Raw genomic sequence first — 21014 nt, forward strand, 5'->3', positions numbered from 1 at the left:
CCTTTTGAGGCCACCTTCTCTGGTCTCCTTAGGCCCAGCCGGTCCCTGATGAGATGGTGCGGGCGGTGCTGGGGAACAGAGCCACCTTCAGTCCCATCGTCACGGTGGAGCCCAGGAGGAGGAAGTTCCACAAACCCATCACCATGACCATACCTGTGCCGCCTCGCTCCGCAGAAGGACATCCCAGCGGTCGGCGGGGAGACGCCGCGCCGTGTTTGCGATTGCTGTGCAGCATCACAGGCACGCACACCTTCACCTGCTAGCCGCGCGCCACACCTCAGCCATGACTCACCTAGTCCACGACTCACCTTTTTACACGACTCACCTTTGTACACGACTCACCTTTGTACACCTAGTCCATGACTCACCTTTTTACACCTTGTCCATGACTCACCTTTTTACACGACTCACCTTTTTACACCTAGTCCACGACTCACCTTTGTACACCTAGTCCATGACTCACCTTTTTACACCTAGTCCATGACTCACCTTTTTACACGACTCACCTTTTTACACCTAGTCCACGACTCAGATTTTTATACCTAGTCCACGACTCACCTTTGTACACCTAGTCCATGACTCACCTTTTTACACCTAGTCCATGACTCACCTTTGTACACGACTCACCTTTTTACACCTAGTCCATGACTCACATTTTTACACCTAGTCCATGACTCACCTTTTTACACCTAGTCCATGACTCACTTTTTTACACCTAGTCCATGACTCACCTTTTTACACGACTCACCTTTTTACACCTCGTCCACTACTCACCTTTGTACACGACTCACCTTTATACACCTAGTCCATGACTCACCTTTTTACACGACTCACCTTTTTACACCTAGTCCATGACTCACCTTTTTACACCTAGTCCATGACTCACCTTTTTACACCTTGTCCATGACTCACCTTTTTACACGACTCACCTTTTTACACCTAGTCCACGACTCACATTTTTACACCTAGTCCACGACTCACCTTTGTACACCTAGTCCATGACTCACCTTTTTACACCTAGTCCATGACTCACCTTTTTACACGACTCACCTTTTTACACCTCGTCCACTACTCACCTTTGTACACGACTCACCATTATACACCTAGTCCATGACTCACCTTTTTACACCTTGTCCATGACTCACCTTTTTACACGACTCACCTTTTTACACCTAGTCCACGACTCACATTTTTACACCTAGTCCACGACTCACCTTTGTACACCTAGTCCATGACTCACCTTTTTACACCTAGTCCATGACTCACCTTTTTACACGACTCACCTTTTTACACCTAGTCCACGACTCACCTTTTTACACCTCGTCCACGACTCACCTTTTTACACCTCGTCCACGACTCACCTTTTTACACGACTCACCTTTTTACACCTAGTCCGTGACTCACCTTTTTACACCTAGTCCATGACTCACCTTTTTACACCTAGTCCATGACTCACCTTTGTATACCTAGTCCACGACTCACCTTTTTACACCTAGTCCATGACTCACCTTTGTACACGACTCACCTTTTTACACCTAGTCCATGACTCACCTTTGTACACGACTCACCTTTTTACACCTAGTCCACGACTCACCTTTTTACACGACTCACCTTTTTACACCTAGTCCACGACTCACCTTTTTACACCTCGTCCACGACTCACCTTTTTACACCTCGTCCACGACTCACCTTTTTACACGACTCACCTTTTTACACCTCGTCCACGACTCAACTTTTTTACACGACTCACCTTTTTACACCTCGTCCACGACTCACCTTTTTACACGACTCACCTTTTTACACCTAGTCCACGACTCACCTTTTTTTGTCCTGGCACAGGAGGGACGTCCCCCGCCCAGTGGGAGGACATCACAGGAACCACACCGCTGTCCTTCGTCACCGATTGTGTCTCCTTCACCACAAATGTGTCGGCCAGGTGAGACAAAGAACACCATGGAATAGAGAAGAGGTTGGCACTCGCTACCTCTATTAGTATACTATATCGCTACTAGTATACTATAGTATACTACTACTAGTATACCGTTACTAGTATACTATAGTATACTGCTACTAGTAAACTGTTGTATACAGCTACTAATATAGTATACCACTACGAGTATTCTATAGTATACTGCTATGAGTATACTATAGTATAGTGCTACTAGTATAGTACACCAGTATTATTATAGTATACCACTACCAGTATACTATAGTATACCTCTACTAGTATACAGTAGTATACCGCTAATATTATAGTATACTGGTACTAGTGTAGTATACCGTTACTAGTATACTAGGGTATACCACTACTAGTATAGTATACTGGTACTAGTATAGCATACCGATACCAGTATACTATAATATACCACTACTAGTATAATATACAAATACCGCTACTAGCAAACTATAGTGTACAGCTACAAATATAATATAGTATACCGCTACTAGTATAGTATACTGCTACTAGTATACTACAGTATACTGTTATTAGTATAGTATGGTGTACCGTTACTAGTATAGTATACTGCTACTAGTTTACTGTAGTATACAGTTACTAGTATACTATAGTATACCGCTACTAGTATAGTATACTGCTACTAGTATACCGTTACTAGAATACTGTAGTATACCGCTACTAGTGTAGTATACTGCTACTAGTATACTATAGAATACCTCTACTAGTATACAGCAGTATACTGCTACTGGTATACTATAGTATACCGCTAATAGTATAGTATACTGGTACTAGTGTAGTATACCGTTACTAGTATACTAGGGTATACCACTACTAGTATAGTATACTGCTACTAGTATAGCATACCGCTACTAGCAAACTATAGTGTACAGCTACAAATATAATATAGTATACCGCTACTAGTATAGTATACTGCTACTAGTATACTACAGTATACTGTTATTAGTATAGTATGGTGTACCGTTACTAGTATAGTATACTGCTACTAGTTTACTGTAGTATACAGTTACTAGTATACTATAGTATACCGCTACTAGTATAGTATACTGCTACTAGTATACCGTTACTAGAATACTGTAGTATACCGCCACTAGTGTAGTATACTGCTACTAGTATAGTATACTGCTACTAGTATACTACAGTATACTGTTATTAGTATAGTATGGTGCACCGTTACTAGTATAGTATACTGCTACTAGTTTACTGTAGTATACAGTTACCAGTATACTATAGTATACCGCTACTAGTATAGTATACCGCTACTAGTATACCGTTACTAGAATACTGTAGTATACCGCCACTAGTGTAGTATACTGCTACTAGTATACTATAGAATACCTCTACTAGTATACAGTAGTATACTGCTACTGGTATACTATAGTATACCGCTAATAGTATAGTATACTGGTACTAGTATAGTATACCGTTACTAGTATACTAGGGTATACCACTACTAGTATAGTATACTGGCACTAGTATAGCATACCGATACTAGTATACTATAATATACCACTACTAGTATATTATACAAATACCGCTACTAGTAAACTATAGTGTACAGCTACAAATATAATATAGTATACCGCTACTAGTATAGTATACTGCTACTAGTATACTACAGTATACCGTTATTAGTATAGTATGGTATACCGTTACCAGTATAGTATACTGTTACTAGTTTACTGTAGTATACAGTTACTAGTATACTATAGTATACCGCTACTAGTATAGTATACTGCTACTAGTATACTATAGTATACTGCTACTAGTATAGTATACTGCTACTAGTATACCGCTACTAGTATAGTATACTGCTACTAGTATACCGCTACTAGAATACTATAGTATACCGCTACTAGTATAGTATACTGCTACTAGTATACCGTTACTAGTATAGTATACTGCTACTAGTATACTATAGTATACAGCTACTAGTATAGTATACTGCTACTAGTATACTATAGTATACTGCTACCAGTATAGTATTCTGGTAACAAAAGGTAGCGCTCCTGAATGTAAACAAATGCCATGGGTGGATCTACACCTGACATCCACTGTAATGATACCAAGTACAAGAGCGTATCTAGCCGATACTACTATGATTACATCAATATTTTTTATCATCACATTTTTTTAAATGTATACTATGTTTATAAAGTCAGTAAATATGTCCCTGGACACATGAGGACTTTGAATATGACCAATGTATGATCCAGTAAATGTGTGGTATCATCCAAAACTAATGTCAGGTATGAAAGAAGAGAAGAATAAGTGATTATTACATTTGAACAGAGGTGTAGATAGAACATGTTAAAACAGAAAATAAGCAGATATTAACGGTAAATTATTAATACATTTTTTACAGTTTGTCCCTCATAATGTGTACAAAATCAAAGGTAGGTAAATAAATTAAGAGTCCTTGTTTAATTACTACTAAAAGACAAGTTGTCTAGTATGTTCAACATCAAACGTGTTTCCAATATTAAAAGTATGGAAAGACATCGTTGGTATGGGGACAAACCTGCTCGCCACTGATCCCTTGGTCTCCTCTCCAGGTTCTGGCTGGCAGACTGTCACCAGATTCCTGAGACGGTGAGTCTGGCGTCTCAGTTATACCGGGAGCTGATCTGCGTGCCGTACCTGGCCAAGTTTGTGGTCTTCGCCAAGACCAACGATCCGGTCGAGGCTCGCCTTCGCTGCTTCTGCATGACGGACGACAAAGTGGACAAGACGCTGGAGCAGCAGGAGAACTTTGAAGAAGTGGCGCGGAGTAAAGACATCGAGGTGGGCATCGTCTAACAAGACCTCTCACACTCTTCCAATCAGTAGCATTGTGAATGTGAATGATATTTATATAGCGCATTTTCTCTAGTGACTCTAAGCGCTTTTACATAGTGAAACCCAATATCGAAGTTACATTTAAACCAGTGTGGGTGGTACTGGGAGCAGGTGGGTAAAGTGTCTTGCCCAAGGACACAACGGCAGTGACTCAGTTGGCAGAAGCGGGAATCGAACCTGCAACCCTCAAGTTGCTGGCACGGCCGCTCTACCAACCGAGCTATACCGCCCCATTGGAAGTGTGTGTGTGTGTGCCACAGTGCAGAAATGTAGACAATGTCTTTATTTCTTAGCCTCGTTGCCATCTGAATTTTTAGAGGGGGAAAATTATACACAAACTTGATATATATGAAGATATCTAAGCTCAAAAGGGGCTGTTTGCAGCTTCCTCACAGTTACATTTTCCAGAGCAAAAAATATTATGTGTGTAATTGTTCTGTTGTCACATGTTAAGGTGGTATTATTAAATAAGTGTATAACCCATCCATCCATCCATCTTCTTCCGCTTATCCGAGGTCGGGTCGCGGGGGCAACAGCCTAAGCAGGGAAGCCCAGACTTCCCTTTCCCCAGCCACTTCGTCTAGCTCTTCCCGGGGGATCCCGAGGCGTTCCCAGGCCAGCCGGGAGACATAGTCTTCCCAACGTGTCCTGGGTCTTCCCCGTGGCCTCCTACCGGTTGGACATGCCCTAAACACCTCCCTAGGGAGGCGTTCGGGTGGCATCCTGACCAGATGCCCGAACCACCTCATCTGGCTCCTCTCCATGTGGAGGAACAGCGGCTTTACTTTGAGTTCCTCCCGGATGGCAGAGCTTCTCACCCTATCTCTAAGGGAGAGACCTGGAAACTCATTTGGGCCGCTTGTACCCGTGATCTTATCCTTTCGGTCATGACCCAAAGCTCATGACCATAGGTGAGGATGGGAACGTAGATCGACCGGTAAATTGAGAGCTTTGCCTTCCGGCTCAGCTCCTTCTTCACCACAACGGATCGATACAACGTCCGCATTACTGAAGACGCCGCACCGATCCGCCTGTCGATCTCACCATCCACTCTTCCCTCACTCGTGAACAAGACTCCTAGGTACTTGAACTCCTCCACTTGGGGCAGGGTCTCCTCCCCAACCCGGAGATGGCACTCCACCCTTTTCCGGGCGAGAACCATGGACTCGGACTTGGAGGTGCTTCACACTCAGCTGCGAACCGATCCAGTGAGAGCTGAAGATCCCGGTCAGATGAAGCCATCAGGACTACATCATCTGCAAAAAGCAGAGACCTAATCCTGCGGTTACCAAACCGGAACCCCTCAACGCCTTGACTGTGCCTAGAAATTCTGTCCATAAAAGTTATGAACAGAATGGGTGACAAAGGACAGCCTTGGCGGAGTCCAACCCTCACTGGAAACGTGTTCGACTTACTGCCAGCAATGCGGACCAAGCTCTGGCACTGATCATACAGGGAGCGGACCGCCACAATAAGACAGTCCCATACCCCATACTCTCTGAGCACTCCCCACAGGACTTCCCGAGGGACACGGTCCAATGCCTTCTCCAAGTCCACAAAGCACATGTAGACTGGTTGGGCAAACTCCCATGCACCCTCAAGAACCCTGCCGAGAGTATAGAGCTGGTCCACAGTTCCACGACCAGGACGAAAACCACACGGTTCCTCCTGAATCCGAGGTTGGACTATCCGGCGTAGCCTCCTCTCCAGTACACCTGAATAAACCTTACCGGGAAGGCTGAGGAGTGTGATCCCACGATAGTTGGAACACACCCTCCGGTCCCCCTTCTTAAAGAGAGGGACCACCACCCCGGTCTGCCAATCCAGAGGTACCGCCCCCGATGTCCACGCGATGCTGCAGAGTCTTGTCAACCAAGACAGCCCCACAGCAGTGTATAACTGTTAGGTGTTAATGTAGTATTATTAATTAGGTTTATAATCTTTTGGTTGTCACATGTTAAGATGTTAAGGTTTGGTGACCGCAGGATTAGGTCTCTGCTTTTTGCAGATGATGTAGTCCTGATGGCTTCTCGCTGGATCGGTTCGCAGCCGAGTGTGAAGCGAGCGGAATGAGAATCAGCACCTCCAAGTCCGAGTCCATAGTTCTCGCCCGGAAAAGGGTGGAGTGCCATCTCCGGGTTGGGGAGGAGACCCTGCCCCAAGTGGAGGAGTTCAAGTACCTAGGAGTCTTGTTCACGAGTGAGGGAAGAGTGGATGGTGAGATCGACAGGCGGATCGGTGCGGCGTCTTCAGTAATGCGGACGTTGTACCGATCCGTTGTGGTGAAGAAGGAGCTGAGCCGGAAGGCAAAGCTCTCAATTTACCGGTCGATCTACGTTCCCATCCTCACCTATGGTCATGAGCTTTGGGTCATGACCGAAAGGATAAGATCACGGGTACAAGCGGCCCAAATGAGTTTCCAGGTCTCTCCCTTAGAGATAGGGTGAGAAGCTCTGCCATTCGGGAGGAACTCAAAGTAAAGCCGCTGCTCCTCCACATGGAGAGGAGCCAGATGAGGTGGTTCGGGCATCTGGTCAGGATGCCACCCGAACGCCTCCCTAGGGAGGTGTTTAGGGCACGTCCAGCCGGTAGGAGGCCACGGGGAAGACCCAGGACACGTTGGGAAGACTATGTCTCCCGGCTGGCCTGGGAACGCCTCGGGATCCCCCGGGAAGAGCTAGACGAAGTGGCTGGGGAGAGGGAAGTCTGGGTTTCCCTGCTTAGGCTGTTGCCCCCGCGACCCGACCTTGGATAAGCGGAAGATGATGGATGGATGGATGTTAAGGTGGTATTATTAAACATAATTGTTAGGTTGTCAAATGCCAACACTGCAGATTATGTCTATCATCAAGTTCAACTTCAAAGTTGAGTGTTTGAGTCTTGCTAACAGTTGAAAGAGATGCTGTGTTCATAAACCGGGGGACACATTTTGCTGTAACACCACAACGACAAAGTCACTTCCACAGTGGCGTCTAAACACTTCACTCATCAGCATCTTTCTCCCCTTGCAGGTTCTGGAGGGCAAACCCATCCACGTGGATTGCTATGGCAACCTGTCTCCTCTCAGCAAAAGTGGGCAGCAGCTGGTTTTTAACTTCTACTCCTTCAAGGAAAACCGTCTTCCTTTCAACGTGAAGGTGCGTGGCATTCTTCTCACCTCCGCCCCGCCCACTTTTTATGAAGCGCCGTGATGAAAAAGGAAGCCAAACAACCTCCAGGCGGCCTCATATTATTGGACTGGATTAGAAAAGAAGTGACCTAGATGTGCAGCAATCTCAGCGGATGTGAAATTGATGGAGAGTGGAAGCTCTGGAGGGGCTGGTGTGAGCTCTCAGGAGACTTGGGGCAGGACACTCCTCACACCAGACTTCTCAAACCTGCTGCTAGTTTATTCCAAGACATCGTTGTGTTCCTGCCTCATCCTTCACCTGAAGTGGGAGTGAAGGCACCGCCCACCTGAGAAGTCCCAAATAGAAAGGGATGATACAGTATTATCTGCCACCTGCTGTTTTTTTTTTATCCCACTCCTCAAGGCTTCAGTCAAATGCAGGGTTCTCACAGGAATGAGGCAAAACTACAACGTACCGTATTTCCTTGAATTGCCGCCGGGGCGCTAATTATTTTAAAACCTCTTTTCACTCCGGCGCTTACCAAAGGCATGCGGTAAATTTAGGCCTGCGCTTATAAATTTGAGTGTGATGTAAAGATACCATCATGAAAAGCACATTTAATAAAAAAAACTTTATTATGTTCTTACCTTTACTTATAAATGAAGTCCATGCGCAGCTCCTTCTGATCAAAAGCTTGATAACTTGTTTATAGAAGTCTTCCTTATCTTTCTTCAGTTTTAAAAGTCTCTCTGTCTCGATGGAGATCTTCCTTTATTACCTCCTGCTTCCATTGAAAGTCCAGTTTAGAAAACTGTTTTATTTTAGATATGTAATCCCCCATGTTAAAAGTGCAAGCGAGAGGAAAAAAAACGCTCACTCTTGCTGCTTGTTGTCACTTCTTCTGCAGCCGAGTAGTCGCAAGAAGGATCTCACTAGCGCCCTCTACCACCAGGAGGTGGGAGTCATTTAATGACTCATATTTGACACACGCAGCTACGGTATATTAATAAAACATAGCTGCCTACTGTTCTTTTTAGCATATTCAATAGCTTGGACCTTAAATCCTACTGAATAGCTCTTAATCGTCTTCCCTTTTATGCGATTTCAAATGATTGAAATCAGCCTCCTCCATTTTGAAAATGATGACAGGTGAAGTGTCACTCGTGACGTGACGAGTTTGACCCTGCGGAAATTCTAGGCATATGCTAATAATTTGGCGAAACGAGTTTGACCCGGCGGAAATTCTAGACATGCGCTAATAAAAATAATATATTGCGAAACGAGTTTGACTTGGCGTTAATCCTGAGCCGGCGGTAATGCTAAGAATGCGCTAATTATTTTGCGAAACGAGTTTGACCCGGCAGTAATTCTAGGCAGGCGCATACTATATACCCGGCGGCAATTCAAGGAAATACGGTAATCTGTGGAATATAATTAGAGGTTTGCAAAAAAAAAAAAACAATTAGGTGACATTGCAAAACTTCCCACGCCACATGAGTCAATGTCTTACTGGTTGAAAAACATTGACATAAAAACTAACATTTTTTGTAGCACATAGGTGTCAGGTTCAAACACCAAACCATCTATTAAATAGGACAAGAAGCAAGGAATCAAACAGAGACAGGTTTCAATTCAGCTCATGAGGAGAGCGCGTGGACCTGCACCCTCGTACAGTGTCACCCCACGCTCCGAGGAAGAAGTTCCACGCCTCCCCATTTATTTGGGCATCCCCTGATTACATAGCCGCAGCTGCTTCTAAGGGGAGGAGTCTCATTATGCAGCAGCTGCACTGCGTCATAAACAGAAAAAACCAAAAGGTGCTTGGAGTGGTGTCAGGTTTGCCCCCTCTTTGCTCGTAGATTTCGGGTCATGATAAGGCCCTTCTCGTGGCTGTCCAAGATCTGAGAAAAACCGACACCTCTATGGCGCATTCCATCGCACACATTGGAGATTTACAAGCCTCGTGGTTAGGTTGTGAATTCCAATACCAAAATACTTACCTCCCTGCTTGGCACTCAGCATCGAGGGTTGGAGTTGGGGGTTGAATCACCAAAAATTATTCCCGGGCGCGGCCCCCGCTGCTGCCCACTACTCCCCTCACCTCCCAGGAGGTGGTCAAGGGTGATGGGTCAAATGCAGAAAATAATTTGGCCACACTCAGTGTGTGTGTGTGTGTGTGTGTGACAATCATTGCTACTTTCACTTTTTGCTCGATAAGATCAAAGACAGCTTTGTGAGCACCAGTGGATCGTAACCACGGCAACCTGAACTGCAAAGCAAACAAATTGTGTGACAACTTATCTACAATTATTCCGACAAAAGGAATGGGAGAAGTTTGTGGAGATGTGGAGCAGGTGGACGACATCACTCGTTAGAAATGAAAATGTTTAACAAAGAAAGAAATGTCCAGCGTTGTGTGAATACTTTCACTGACCATCTTAACTTCTTGCCTTGGCGTTGTCCTCCTCTAACACGTCTGTCCCCAACAGATCAGGGACTTGGGCCAAGAGCCGTGTGGACGCCTTTCCTTCCTGAAGGAGCCGAAAAGCTCCAAAGGTGTCACACAGGCGGCCATTTGCAATTTGAACATCACGCTGCCCACGCACAGGAAGGTAGGCGCACCGGGGTCACGTGACCTTGTAGGCTCATACCTCCATTTTGTGACGTGAGCCAGGATTAAGACCCCACAAAGTACCGCCAGCAGTGTGCTTGGCTGAGCTTCTCATGCTACGTCTTGCTCCTGCTTGTTATACTTTGCCCTTTTTTTTTTATTGGAATGTTTTGATTTGTGCTGCTCCATGGTCATTTGCACCGCCCCCCCACCCCCGCTCTCACGCTAACATTCTCCCTGCTCTCCATTGTGTCATCTCTCCTGCGGCTGCAATGCATCTTGGGAATGCCACAGGATGTGGAGTCTGATCCTGATGATGAGGTAAATGCTCTCTTCGTCATCTCACAAACTTGGAAGGTGTGGAGAGGCGCAGCCGGCGAAGGTAGCATCGGGGCGAGGCACGCCAGGGCCCGGCCCAAGATGGCGGCAAGGAGGCGGAGAACGCGGCCGTAATCGAGTTCAGGTGCGTGGATCGCGCACCTACACGCAATTAACATTTTTCCTCACGCTTTGAAAAAGGGGAGAAGGAGAGAGCCCTCAGCGGCGACCGAGGAGCGAAAGCAAAGAGCATACGAGGACGACGACGACGGTGGCTGAAAAGCGGGCCGTGAGCGAGCAGTGGAAAGGAGGAGCCGAAAAGCGACCCGACCTGAAGGCAAAGCTATATTGAAAAGTAAAGCGAGTCAAACCTGCTCGAAAGCAAAAATGTCCTTCCGCGTTGGGCGCCAAATGTGACAGTCGCTTGCTGTCGTGCGGGTTCCCAGGACCATCTAGGAAGGACATTTTTGCTTTCGACCAATATAGCTTTGTCTTCAGGTCGGGTCGCTTTTCAGCTCCTCCTTTCAACTGCTCGCTCAGGGTTCGCTTTTCAGCCGCCATCGTCCTCGTATGGTCTGGTCTTTGCTTTCGCTCCTCGGTCGCTGCTGCGGGCTCTCCTCCTCCCTCTGCCTCGTTTTCTCCTCCTTCTCCCCTTTTATACAGCGTGAGGAGAAATATTAATTGTGTGTAGGTGCGCGATCTACGCACCTGAACCCGATTGCGGCGTCACTCCCGGCACGCCCCGCATTCTCCGCCTCCTTGCCACCATCTTGAGCCGGGCCCCAGCGTGCCCTTCCCCGCTGCGCCTCTCCACAGAAGGGTACATGTTCTACTCAGGGCCTGCCTTACCGCAGCTTTGCGTGTGCTAAAGCAGGTGCAAACTTGATAGCACACGCAAAGCCTATCTACTAAAGGCATGCAAAGTCTTAAGGGAGCGGACTAAGACCCCCATTTTGCGTCTCTGCCGTCAGTAATATGCGGCATATAGGCCCATCATCAAAACGGCCACAATACGGGGAAGAGGAAATGCAAATATCATTGTTTAGCACAAGCAATGTGATTTATTAACACTCATTATTGTTTTGGGAGCACTATTTTGCATTTTATTTTGCACGTTTGGAAAGGACACGCAAGATCAAGCACAACATGGTCAACATATTTGGACTTACTCAAGACTAGTACCTAAAGACCTACATAAGACTGCAACCTTAAGACTACTACCTAAAAACCTACAAAAGACTACTACCTAAAGACTTACACAAAACTACAACCTAAGGATTTACCCACATGACTTATGTAAGACTACTACCTAAACGATTTACTTAAGTCTACTAACTAAAGACTTATATAACATTGCCACCTTAAGACTTACTCAAGACTTGTACCTAAAGACTTACATAAGACTGCAACCTTAAAACTACTAACTAAAAACTTACATAAGACCACTACAACCTAAAGATTTACCCAAACGACTTACCTAAGACTACTACCTAAACGACTTGCATAAGACTACTAACTAAAGACTTACATAAGATTGCCACCTTAAGACTTACTCAAGACTTGTACCTAAAGACCTACATAAGACTGCAACCTTATGTCGACTACCTAAAAACTCATATAAGAACACTACCTAAAGACTTACACAAAACTACCACCTAAAGATTTACCCAAACGACTTACGTAAGACGACTACCTAAAGAATTACGTAAGACTATTACCTAAAAACTTACATAAGACCACTACCTAAAGACTTACACAAAACTACAAACTAAAGATTTACCCAAACGACTTACGTAAGACTACTACCTAAACGACTTACGTAAGACTACTACCTAGAGACTTACATAAGATTGCCACTTTAAGACTTACTCAAGACTTGTACCTAAATACCTACATAAGACTGCAACCTTAAGACTACTACCTAAAGGTCTTATGTAAGACTACTACCTAAAGACTTACATAAGATTGTCACCTTAAGACCTACTCAAGACTAGTACCTAAAGACCTACATAGGACTGCAACGTTAAGACCATTACCTAAAAACTTACAGCAGACTACTACCTAAAGACTTACACAAAACTACAGCCTAAAGATTTACCCAAACGACTTACGTAATACTACTACCTAAAGACTTACGTAAGATTGCCACCTTAAGACCTACTCAAGACTGGTACCTAAAGACCTACATAAGACTGCAACCCCAAGACTACTACCTAAAGGTCTTACGTAAAACTACTACTTAAAGACTTACATAAGATTGTCACCTTAAGACTTACTCAAGACTAATACCTAAAGACCTACATAAGACTGCAACGTTAAGACAACTACCTAAAAACTTACAAAAGACTACTACCTAAAGACTTACACAAAACTACAACCTAAAGATTTACCCAAACGAGTTACGTAAGACTACTACCTAAAGACTTACATAAGATTGCCACCTTAAGACCTACTCAAGACTAGTACCTAAATACCTACATAAGACTGCAACGTTAAGACCACTACCTAAAAACTTACAAAAGACTACTACCTAAAGACTTACATAAGATTGCCACCTTAAGACCTACTCAAGACTAGTACCTAAAGACCTACATAAGACTGCAATGTTAAGACAACTACCTAAAAACTTACAAAACACTACTACCTAAAGACTTACACAAAACTACAACCTAAAGATTTACCCAAACGACTTACGTAAGACTTCTACTTAAAGACTTACATAAGATTGTCACCTTAAGACTTACTCAAGACTAGTACCTAAAGACCTACATAAGACTGCAACGTTACGACAACTACCTAAAAACTTACAAAAGACTACTACCTAAAGACTTACATAAGATTGCCACCTTAAGACCTACTCAAGACTAGTACCTAAAGACCTACATAAGACTGCAACGTTAAGACCACTACCTAAAAACTTACAAAAGACTACTACCTAAAGACCTACACAAAACTACAGGCTAAAGATTTACCCAAACGACTTACGTAAGACTACTACCTAATGACTTCCATAAGATTGCCACCTTAAGACTTACTCAAGACTAGTACCTAAAGACCTACATAAGAGTGCAACCTTAAGTCTACTAACTAAAAACTTATATAAGAACACTACCTAAAGACTTACACAAAACTACCACCTAAAGATTTACCCAAACGACTTATGCAATACTACTACTTAAAGAATTACGTAAGACTACTACCTAAAGACTTACATAAGATTGCCACCTTAAGACCTACTCAAGACTTGTACCTAAATACCTACATAAGACTGCAACGTTAAGACCACTACCTAAAAGACTACTACCTAAAGACTTACATAAGATTGCCACCTTAAGACCTACACAAGACTAGTACCTAAAGACCTACATAAGACTGCAACCCTAAGACTACTACCTAAAGGTCTTATGTAAGACTACTACCTAAAGACTTACATAAGATTGTCACCTTAAGACCTACTCAAGACTAGTACCTAAAGACCTACATAAGACTGCAACCCTAAGACTACTACCTAAAGGTCTTACGTAAGACTACTACTTAAAGACTTACATAAGATTGTCACCTCAAGACTAGTACCTAAAGACCTACATAAGACTGCAACGTTAAGACCACTACCTAAAAACTTACAAAAGACTACTACCTAAAGACTTACACAAAACTACAGCCTAAAGATTTACCCAAACGACTTACGTAAGACTACTACCTAATGACTTCCATAAGATTGTCACCTTAAGACTTACTCAAGACTAGTACCTAAAGACCTACATAAGACTGCAATGTTAAGACAACTACCTAAAAACTTACAAAACACTACTACCTAAAGACTTACACAAAACTACAACCTAAAGATTTACCCAAACGACTTACGTAAGACTTCTACTTAAAGACTTACATAAGATTGTCACCTTAAGACTTACTCAAGACTAGTACCTAAAGACCTACATAAGACTGCAACGTTACGACAACTACCTAAAAACTTACAAAAGACTACTACGTAAAGGTCTTACGTAAGACTACTACTTAAAGACTTACATAAGATTGTCACCTTAAGACTTACTCAAGACTAGTACCTAAAGACCTACATAAGACTGCAACGTTAAGACCACTACCTAAAAACTTACAAAAGTACCTTTAGTACCTAAAGACCTACATAAGACTGCAACGTTAAGACCACTACCTAAAAACTTACAAAATACTACTACCTAAAGACTTACATAAGATTGCCACCTTAAGACCTACTCAAGACTAGTACCTAAAGACCTACATAAGACTGCAATGTTAAGACAACTACCTAAAAACTTACAAAAGACTACTACCTAAAGACTTACACAAAACTACAACCTAAAGATTTACCCAAACGACTTACGTAAGACTTCTACTTAAAGACTTACATAAGATTGTCACCTGAAGACTTACTCAAGACTAGTACCTAAAGACCTACATAAGACTGCAACGTTATGACAACTACCTAAAAACTTACAAAAGACTACTACGTAAAGGTCTTACGTAAGACTACTACTTAAAGACTTACATAAGATTGTCACCTTAAGACTTACTCAAGACTAGTACCTAAAGACCTACATAAGACTGCAACGTTAAGACAACTACCTAAAAACTTACAAAAGACTACTACCTAAAGACTTACACAAAACTACAACCTAAAGATTTACCCAAACGACTTAGGTAAGACTACTACCTAAAGTATTACGTAAGACTACTACCTAAAGACTTACATAATATTGCCACCTTAAGACCTACTCAAGACTTGTACCTAAATACGTACATAAGACTGCAACCCTAAGACTACTACCTAAAGGTCTTACGTAAGGCTACTACCTAAAGACTTACACAAAACTACCACCTAAAGATTTACCCAAACGACTTACGTAAGACGACTACCTAAAGAATTACGTAGGACTATTACCTAAAAACTTACAAAAGACTACTACCTAAAGACTTACACAAAACTACAACCTAAAGATTTACCCAAACGACTTACGTAGGACTACTACCTAAATAATTACGTAGGACTACTACCTAAAGAATTTCGTAAGACACCTGAGGCTCACCGAGTGTGTGCGTGCATGAAAGGTGTCCATCAGCGCAAATAATTCCACGTCACCTGTTGAGATGCAGCACACCTCATCTTTGCACACTTCAGACTATTTTGTCGCCGAGTTCCGTGACGTCGGTAACGCGCTGCGATCTTGTTACGTCTCCATCAAATATCAACCAATCAATCAATCAATGTTTATTTATATAGCCCCAAATCACAAATGTCTCAAAGGACTGCACAAATCATTACGACTACAACATCCTCGGAAGAACCCACAAAAGGGCAAGGAAAACTCACACCCAGTGGGCAGGGAGAATTCACATCCAGTGGGACGCCAGTGACAATGCTGACTATGAGAAACCTTGGAGAGGACCTCAGATGTGGGCAACCCCTCCCCCTCTAGGGGACCGAAAGCAATGGATGTCGTGCGGGTCTAACATGATACTGTGAAAGTTCAATCCATAGTGGCTCCAACACAGCCGCGAGAGTTCAGTTCAAGCGGATCCAAGGCAGCAGCCAGAGTCCCGTCCACAGGAAACCATCTCAAGCGGAGGCGGATCAGCAGCGTAGAGATGTCCCCGACCGATACAGGCGAGCGGTCCATCCTGGGTCTCGACTCTGGACAGCCAGTACTTCATCCATGGTCATCGGACCGGACCCCCTCCACAAGGGAGGGGGGGACATAGGAGAAAGAAAAGAAGCGGCAGATCAACTGGTCTAAAAAGGGAGTCTATTTAAAGGCTAGAGTATACAGATGAGTTTTAAGGTGAGACTTAAATGCTTCTACTGAGGTAGCATCTCGAACTGTTACCGGGAGGGCATTCCAGAGTACTGGAGCCCGAACGGAAAGCGCTCTATAGCCCGCAGACTTTTTTTGGGGCTCTAGGAATCGCTAATAAGCCGGAGTCTTTTGAACGCAGATTTCTTGCCGGGACATATGGTACAATACAATCGGCAAGATAGGCTGGAGCTAAACCGTGTAGTATTTTATACGTAAGTAGTAAAACCTTAAAGTCACATCTTAAGTGCACAGGAGAAAGAAAAGAAGCGGCAGATCAACTGGTCTAAAAAGGAGGTCTATTTAAAAGCTAGAGTATACAGATGTGTTTTAAGGTGAGACTTAAATGCTTCTACTGAGGTAGCATCTCGAACTGTTACCGGGAGGGCATTCCAGAGTACTGGAGCCCGAACGGAAAACGCTCCCTATAGCCCGCAGACTTTTTTTGGGCTCTAGGAATCACTAATAAGCCGGAGTCTTTTGAATGCAGATTTCTTGCCGGGACATATGGTACAATACAATCGGCAAGATAAGATGGAGCTAGACTGTGTACTATTTTATACGTAAGTAGTAAAACATTAAAGTCACATCTTAAGTGCACAGGAAGCCCGTGCAGGTGAGCCAGTATAGGTATATATGTATGTATATATGTATATAAAGGTATATACAGTACAGTCGTAATATGATCAAACTTTCTTGTTCTTGTCAAAAGTCTAGCAGCCGCATTTTGTACCAACTGTAATCTTTTAATGCTAGACATGGGGAGACCCGAAAATAATACGTTACAGTAATCGAGACGAGACGTAACAAAAGCATGGATAATGATCTCGGCCAATATGCCAATTTGTGAGTGACTTTGGTGTTTTTGAAGTAAATCCACTCCGCATTTGTTTGTGCAAGTCGGTTTGTAAACACGCATGACACATTATGTTGAAGTTGTCTTCATTGTTTGTTTCAGACTGAAAAGCCAGAGCGACGCCATACCTTTGCCTCCTTAGCTTTGCGTAAGCGCTACAGCTATTTGACCGACCCTGCAGCCAGTGAGTTCCCCCCCTTTTTCTTGATTTCATCTTGCTAATGAATAGGCTGAAGGTCCCTTCATAAGGTGTCAATGGAGATCAATCATTGCTCCCCAACCGTCATCTCTTGCATGTTTCGCCGTGTCACGCCTGGCTCCGCCCACTGCGCATTGCACCTCGTGACCTCATCCGTTCATCACTTGGAAACACCACTTTTTTATTGTACCAAATGTTGCTTTAACATTCATTTTGTGGCCATTTTCCTCTTCTATTATTGGCTTTGTGACTGTTTGCGGCTGTGTCTACTTTTGTAACAGGTTGCACTTTATATCCTCAGACAGCTTTGAATGTTTCACTCTCATTATTAGTAACATCTTGGGCCCCTTTTACCTTTTTTCTCAAGTTAAAAAAACAACAATATTTTACAAGCATGACATCTGTATTTTAATGCCCCTTTGAAAAAAAAAGAATGAATACCATATTTCCTTGAATTGCCGCCAGGGTGCTAATTAATTTAAAACCTCTTCTCACTCCGGCACTTACCAAAGGCATGCGGTAAATTTAGGCCTGCGCTTATACATTTGAGTGTGATGTAAGGATACATTTAATAAAAAAAACGTTATTATGGTCTTACCTTTACTTATAAATGAAGTCCATGCGCAGCTCCTACTGATCAAAAGCATCGATAACTTGTTTATTGAAGTCTTCCTTATCTTTCTTCAGTTTTAAAAGTCTCTCTGTCTCGATGGAGATCTTCCTTTATTACCTCCTGCTTCGATTGAAAGTCCAGTTTAGAAAACTGTTTTATTTTAGATATGTAATCCTCCATGTTAAAAGTGCAAGCGAGAGGAAAAAATAAACGATCGCTGCTTGTTGTCACTTCTTCTGCAGCCGAGTAGTCGCAAGAAGGATCACTATCGCCCTCTACCACCAGGAGGCGGGAGCCATTTAATGACTCATATTTGACACACGCAGCTACGGTATATTAATAAAACATAGCTGCTTACTGTTCTTTTTAGCATATTCAATAGCTTGGACCTTGAATCCTACTGAATAGCTCTTAATCTTCTTCCCTTTATGCCATTTCAAATGATTGAAATCAGCCTCCTCCATTTTGAAAATGATGACAGGGGAAGTGTCACTCGTGACGTGACGAGTTTGACCCTGTGGAAATTCTAGGCATATGCTATTTATTTTGCAAAACGAGTTTGACCTGGCATTAATTAGCATGCGCTAATTATTTTGCGAAACAAATTTGACCCAGCAGTAACTCTAGGCAGGCGGAAATTCAAGGAAATGCGGTAAGCATACTGAATAGTTGATTTAGCAATATGTCATGTGAAGTGCAACCTTCTTGATGCTTGGCCAAATCAATCATGTGATTTTTTGTTGTTGTTTTTTGTATGCTGTAAAGTTGTGGGGTCAACTCCGGCATTGAACATGAACCAAATACAATGGAAAGCATGTCAATTCAACACAGACATTAAGGCTGCGTTCACTCTCTAGAAAGAAACATCTCGGAGATACTTGGCGTGCGTTGGTATTTTAGCCATGTGATTGGCCGTCTTTTGGGATTTTTAACGCAAATGTTCCAAGCCAAAATGCTGTCTGTTAGGTTGAGTATGAAAGGCGCTTACTCGTCATGAGTGGAACGATTCTGAACCATCGATGCATTACAAAAACACAAGGTGTCCGTCCACGTGTGTACCACTTTAAGAAAAGAACGGGTGACCATTCAGCTACATTCCTTCCTGCATAGCTATTCATTGCTAGCCACTCATTTTATTTGTCGGTCAGATGTACTGACTTTTTTTTTATCCAGCATATAAAACTGCAACAGTGCAGTGTCAATACAGCCGGTGAGTGTGCCAAACACTCACTGAGGCGTTATTTTAACACCGGTCCATGTAGCCATTTTATTTTTAGCTCAAGTAAAAGAAATGGCAGCAGAGTTTCATTGTTTGATGACTTTAGACAAGGTGTCACCCTGATGTGTGGCTCAGCTGCATACTCGCCGACTCCCCCGATTTTTCCGGGAGGCGTCCAGAATTCGGTGCCTCTCCCAGGAAAAGCTTTCTTCGATTTTCACCCTGACAACAAAATAGAGGGCGTGCCGTGGTAGCAACGCCTTGAACGTCCTCTAAAACGTGTCGTCGCGCCTACTAGTACATCATGCTATCTACGTGCCGACCTCGCAACCACGTCGTCGCGCCCGCCTTCACGCAGTGCTCTCTGCGTGCCGGCCGGTCACATGTAGTATGCGGTCTTTGATAATGCACGTCAGTGACTGCATGGCATACTTGGTCCACAGCCATACAGGTTACACTGAGGGTTGTGATACAAACAACTTTAACACTCTTACTAAAATGCGCCACACTGTGAACCCACACCAGACAAGATTGACAACCACATTTCGGGAGAACATCCGCACTGTAACACAACATAAACACAACAGAACAAATACCCAAAATCCCATGCATCCCTAACTTTTCCGGGCTGCATTATACACCCGGGGGGGGGTTATTGATAGCGGGGTGTATAATGTTGCCCGGAAAAGTTAGGGATGCATGGGATTCTGGGTATTTGTTCTGTTGTGTTCATGTTGTGTTACAGTTAGGATGTTTGTCCCGAAATGTGTTTGCCATTCTTGTTTGGTGTGGGTTCACAGTGTGGCGCATATTAGTAAGAGTGTTAAAGTTGTTTATATCACAACTCTCAGTGTAACCTGTATGGTTGTTAAATCAATCAATCAATCAATCAATGTTTATTTATATAGCCCCAAATCACAAATGTCTCAAAGGACTGCACAAATCATTACGACTACAACATCCTCGGAAGAACCCACAAAAGGGCAAGGAAAACTCACACCCAGTGGGCAGGGAGAATTCACATCCAGTGGGACGCCAGTGACAATGCTGACTATGAGAAACCTTGGAGAGGACCTCAGATGTGGGCAACCCCCCCCCCCCCCCCCTCTATAAAGAAATAAATGGGTTGTACTTGTGTAGCGCTTTTCTACCTTCAAGGTACTCAAAGCGCTTTGACACTACTTCCACATTTACCCATTCACACACACATTCACACACTGATGGAGGGAGCTGCCATGCAAGGCGCCAACCAGCACCCATCAGGAGCAAGGGTGAAGTGTCTTGCTCAGGACACAACGGACGTGACGAGGTTGGTTCTAGGTGGGATTTGGACCAGGGACCCTCGGGTTGCGCACGGCCACTCTTCCACTGCGCCACGCCGTGTTGAACAAGTATGCCTTGCATTCGATTGCGTGTGTCTACAGATGTCACTTACAACATGTGA

General features: G+C 43.6%; 1 protein-coding gene across 19 annotated transcripts in view; it reads left to right on the forward strand.

The window, feature by feature from the left end:
- LOC133559700 (ankyrin-3-like) overlaps positions 1 to 21014 on the forward strand; it is a 289963-nt gene that overhangs the window by 200187 nt on the left and 68762 nt on the right. For all 19 annotated transcript variants that reach the window (XR_009808252.1, XR_009808253.1, XR_009808254.1 and 16 more), the window contains 7 exons: positions 33 to 240; positions 1840 to 1936; positions 4531 to 4759; positions 7825 to 7950; positions 10413 to 10535; positions 10829 to 10855; positions 17642 to 17723. Coding sequence is in view for 16 of the 19 variants with exons in the window: in XM_061911726.1 (XP_061767710.1) it covers positions 33 to 240; positions 1840 to 1936; positions 4531 to 4759; positions 7825 to 7950; positions 10413 to 10535; positions 10829 to 10855; positions 17642 to 17723 (892 nt within the window). In the remaining 3 variants the exon portion in view is untranslated. The remainder of the gene's footprint in view (positions 1 to 32; positions 241 to 1839; positions 1937 to 4530; positions 4760 to 7824; positions 7951 to 10412; positions 10536 to 10828; positions 10856 to 17641; positions 17724 to 21014) is intronic.

This window comes from Nerophis ophidion, linkage group LG09 (genome assembly GCF_033978795.1).
Source record: "Nerophis ophidion isolate RoL-2023_Sa linkage group LG09, RoL_Noph_v1.0, whole genome shotgun sequence".
NCBI lineage: Eukaryota > Metazoa > Chordata > Actinopteri > Syngnathiformes > Syngnathidae > Nerophis > Nerophis ophidion.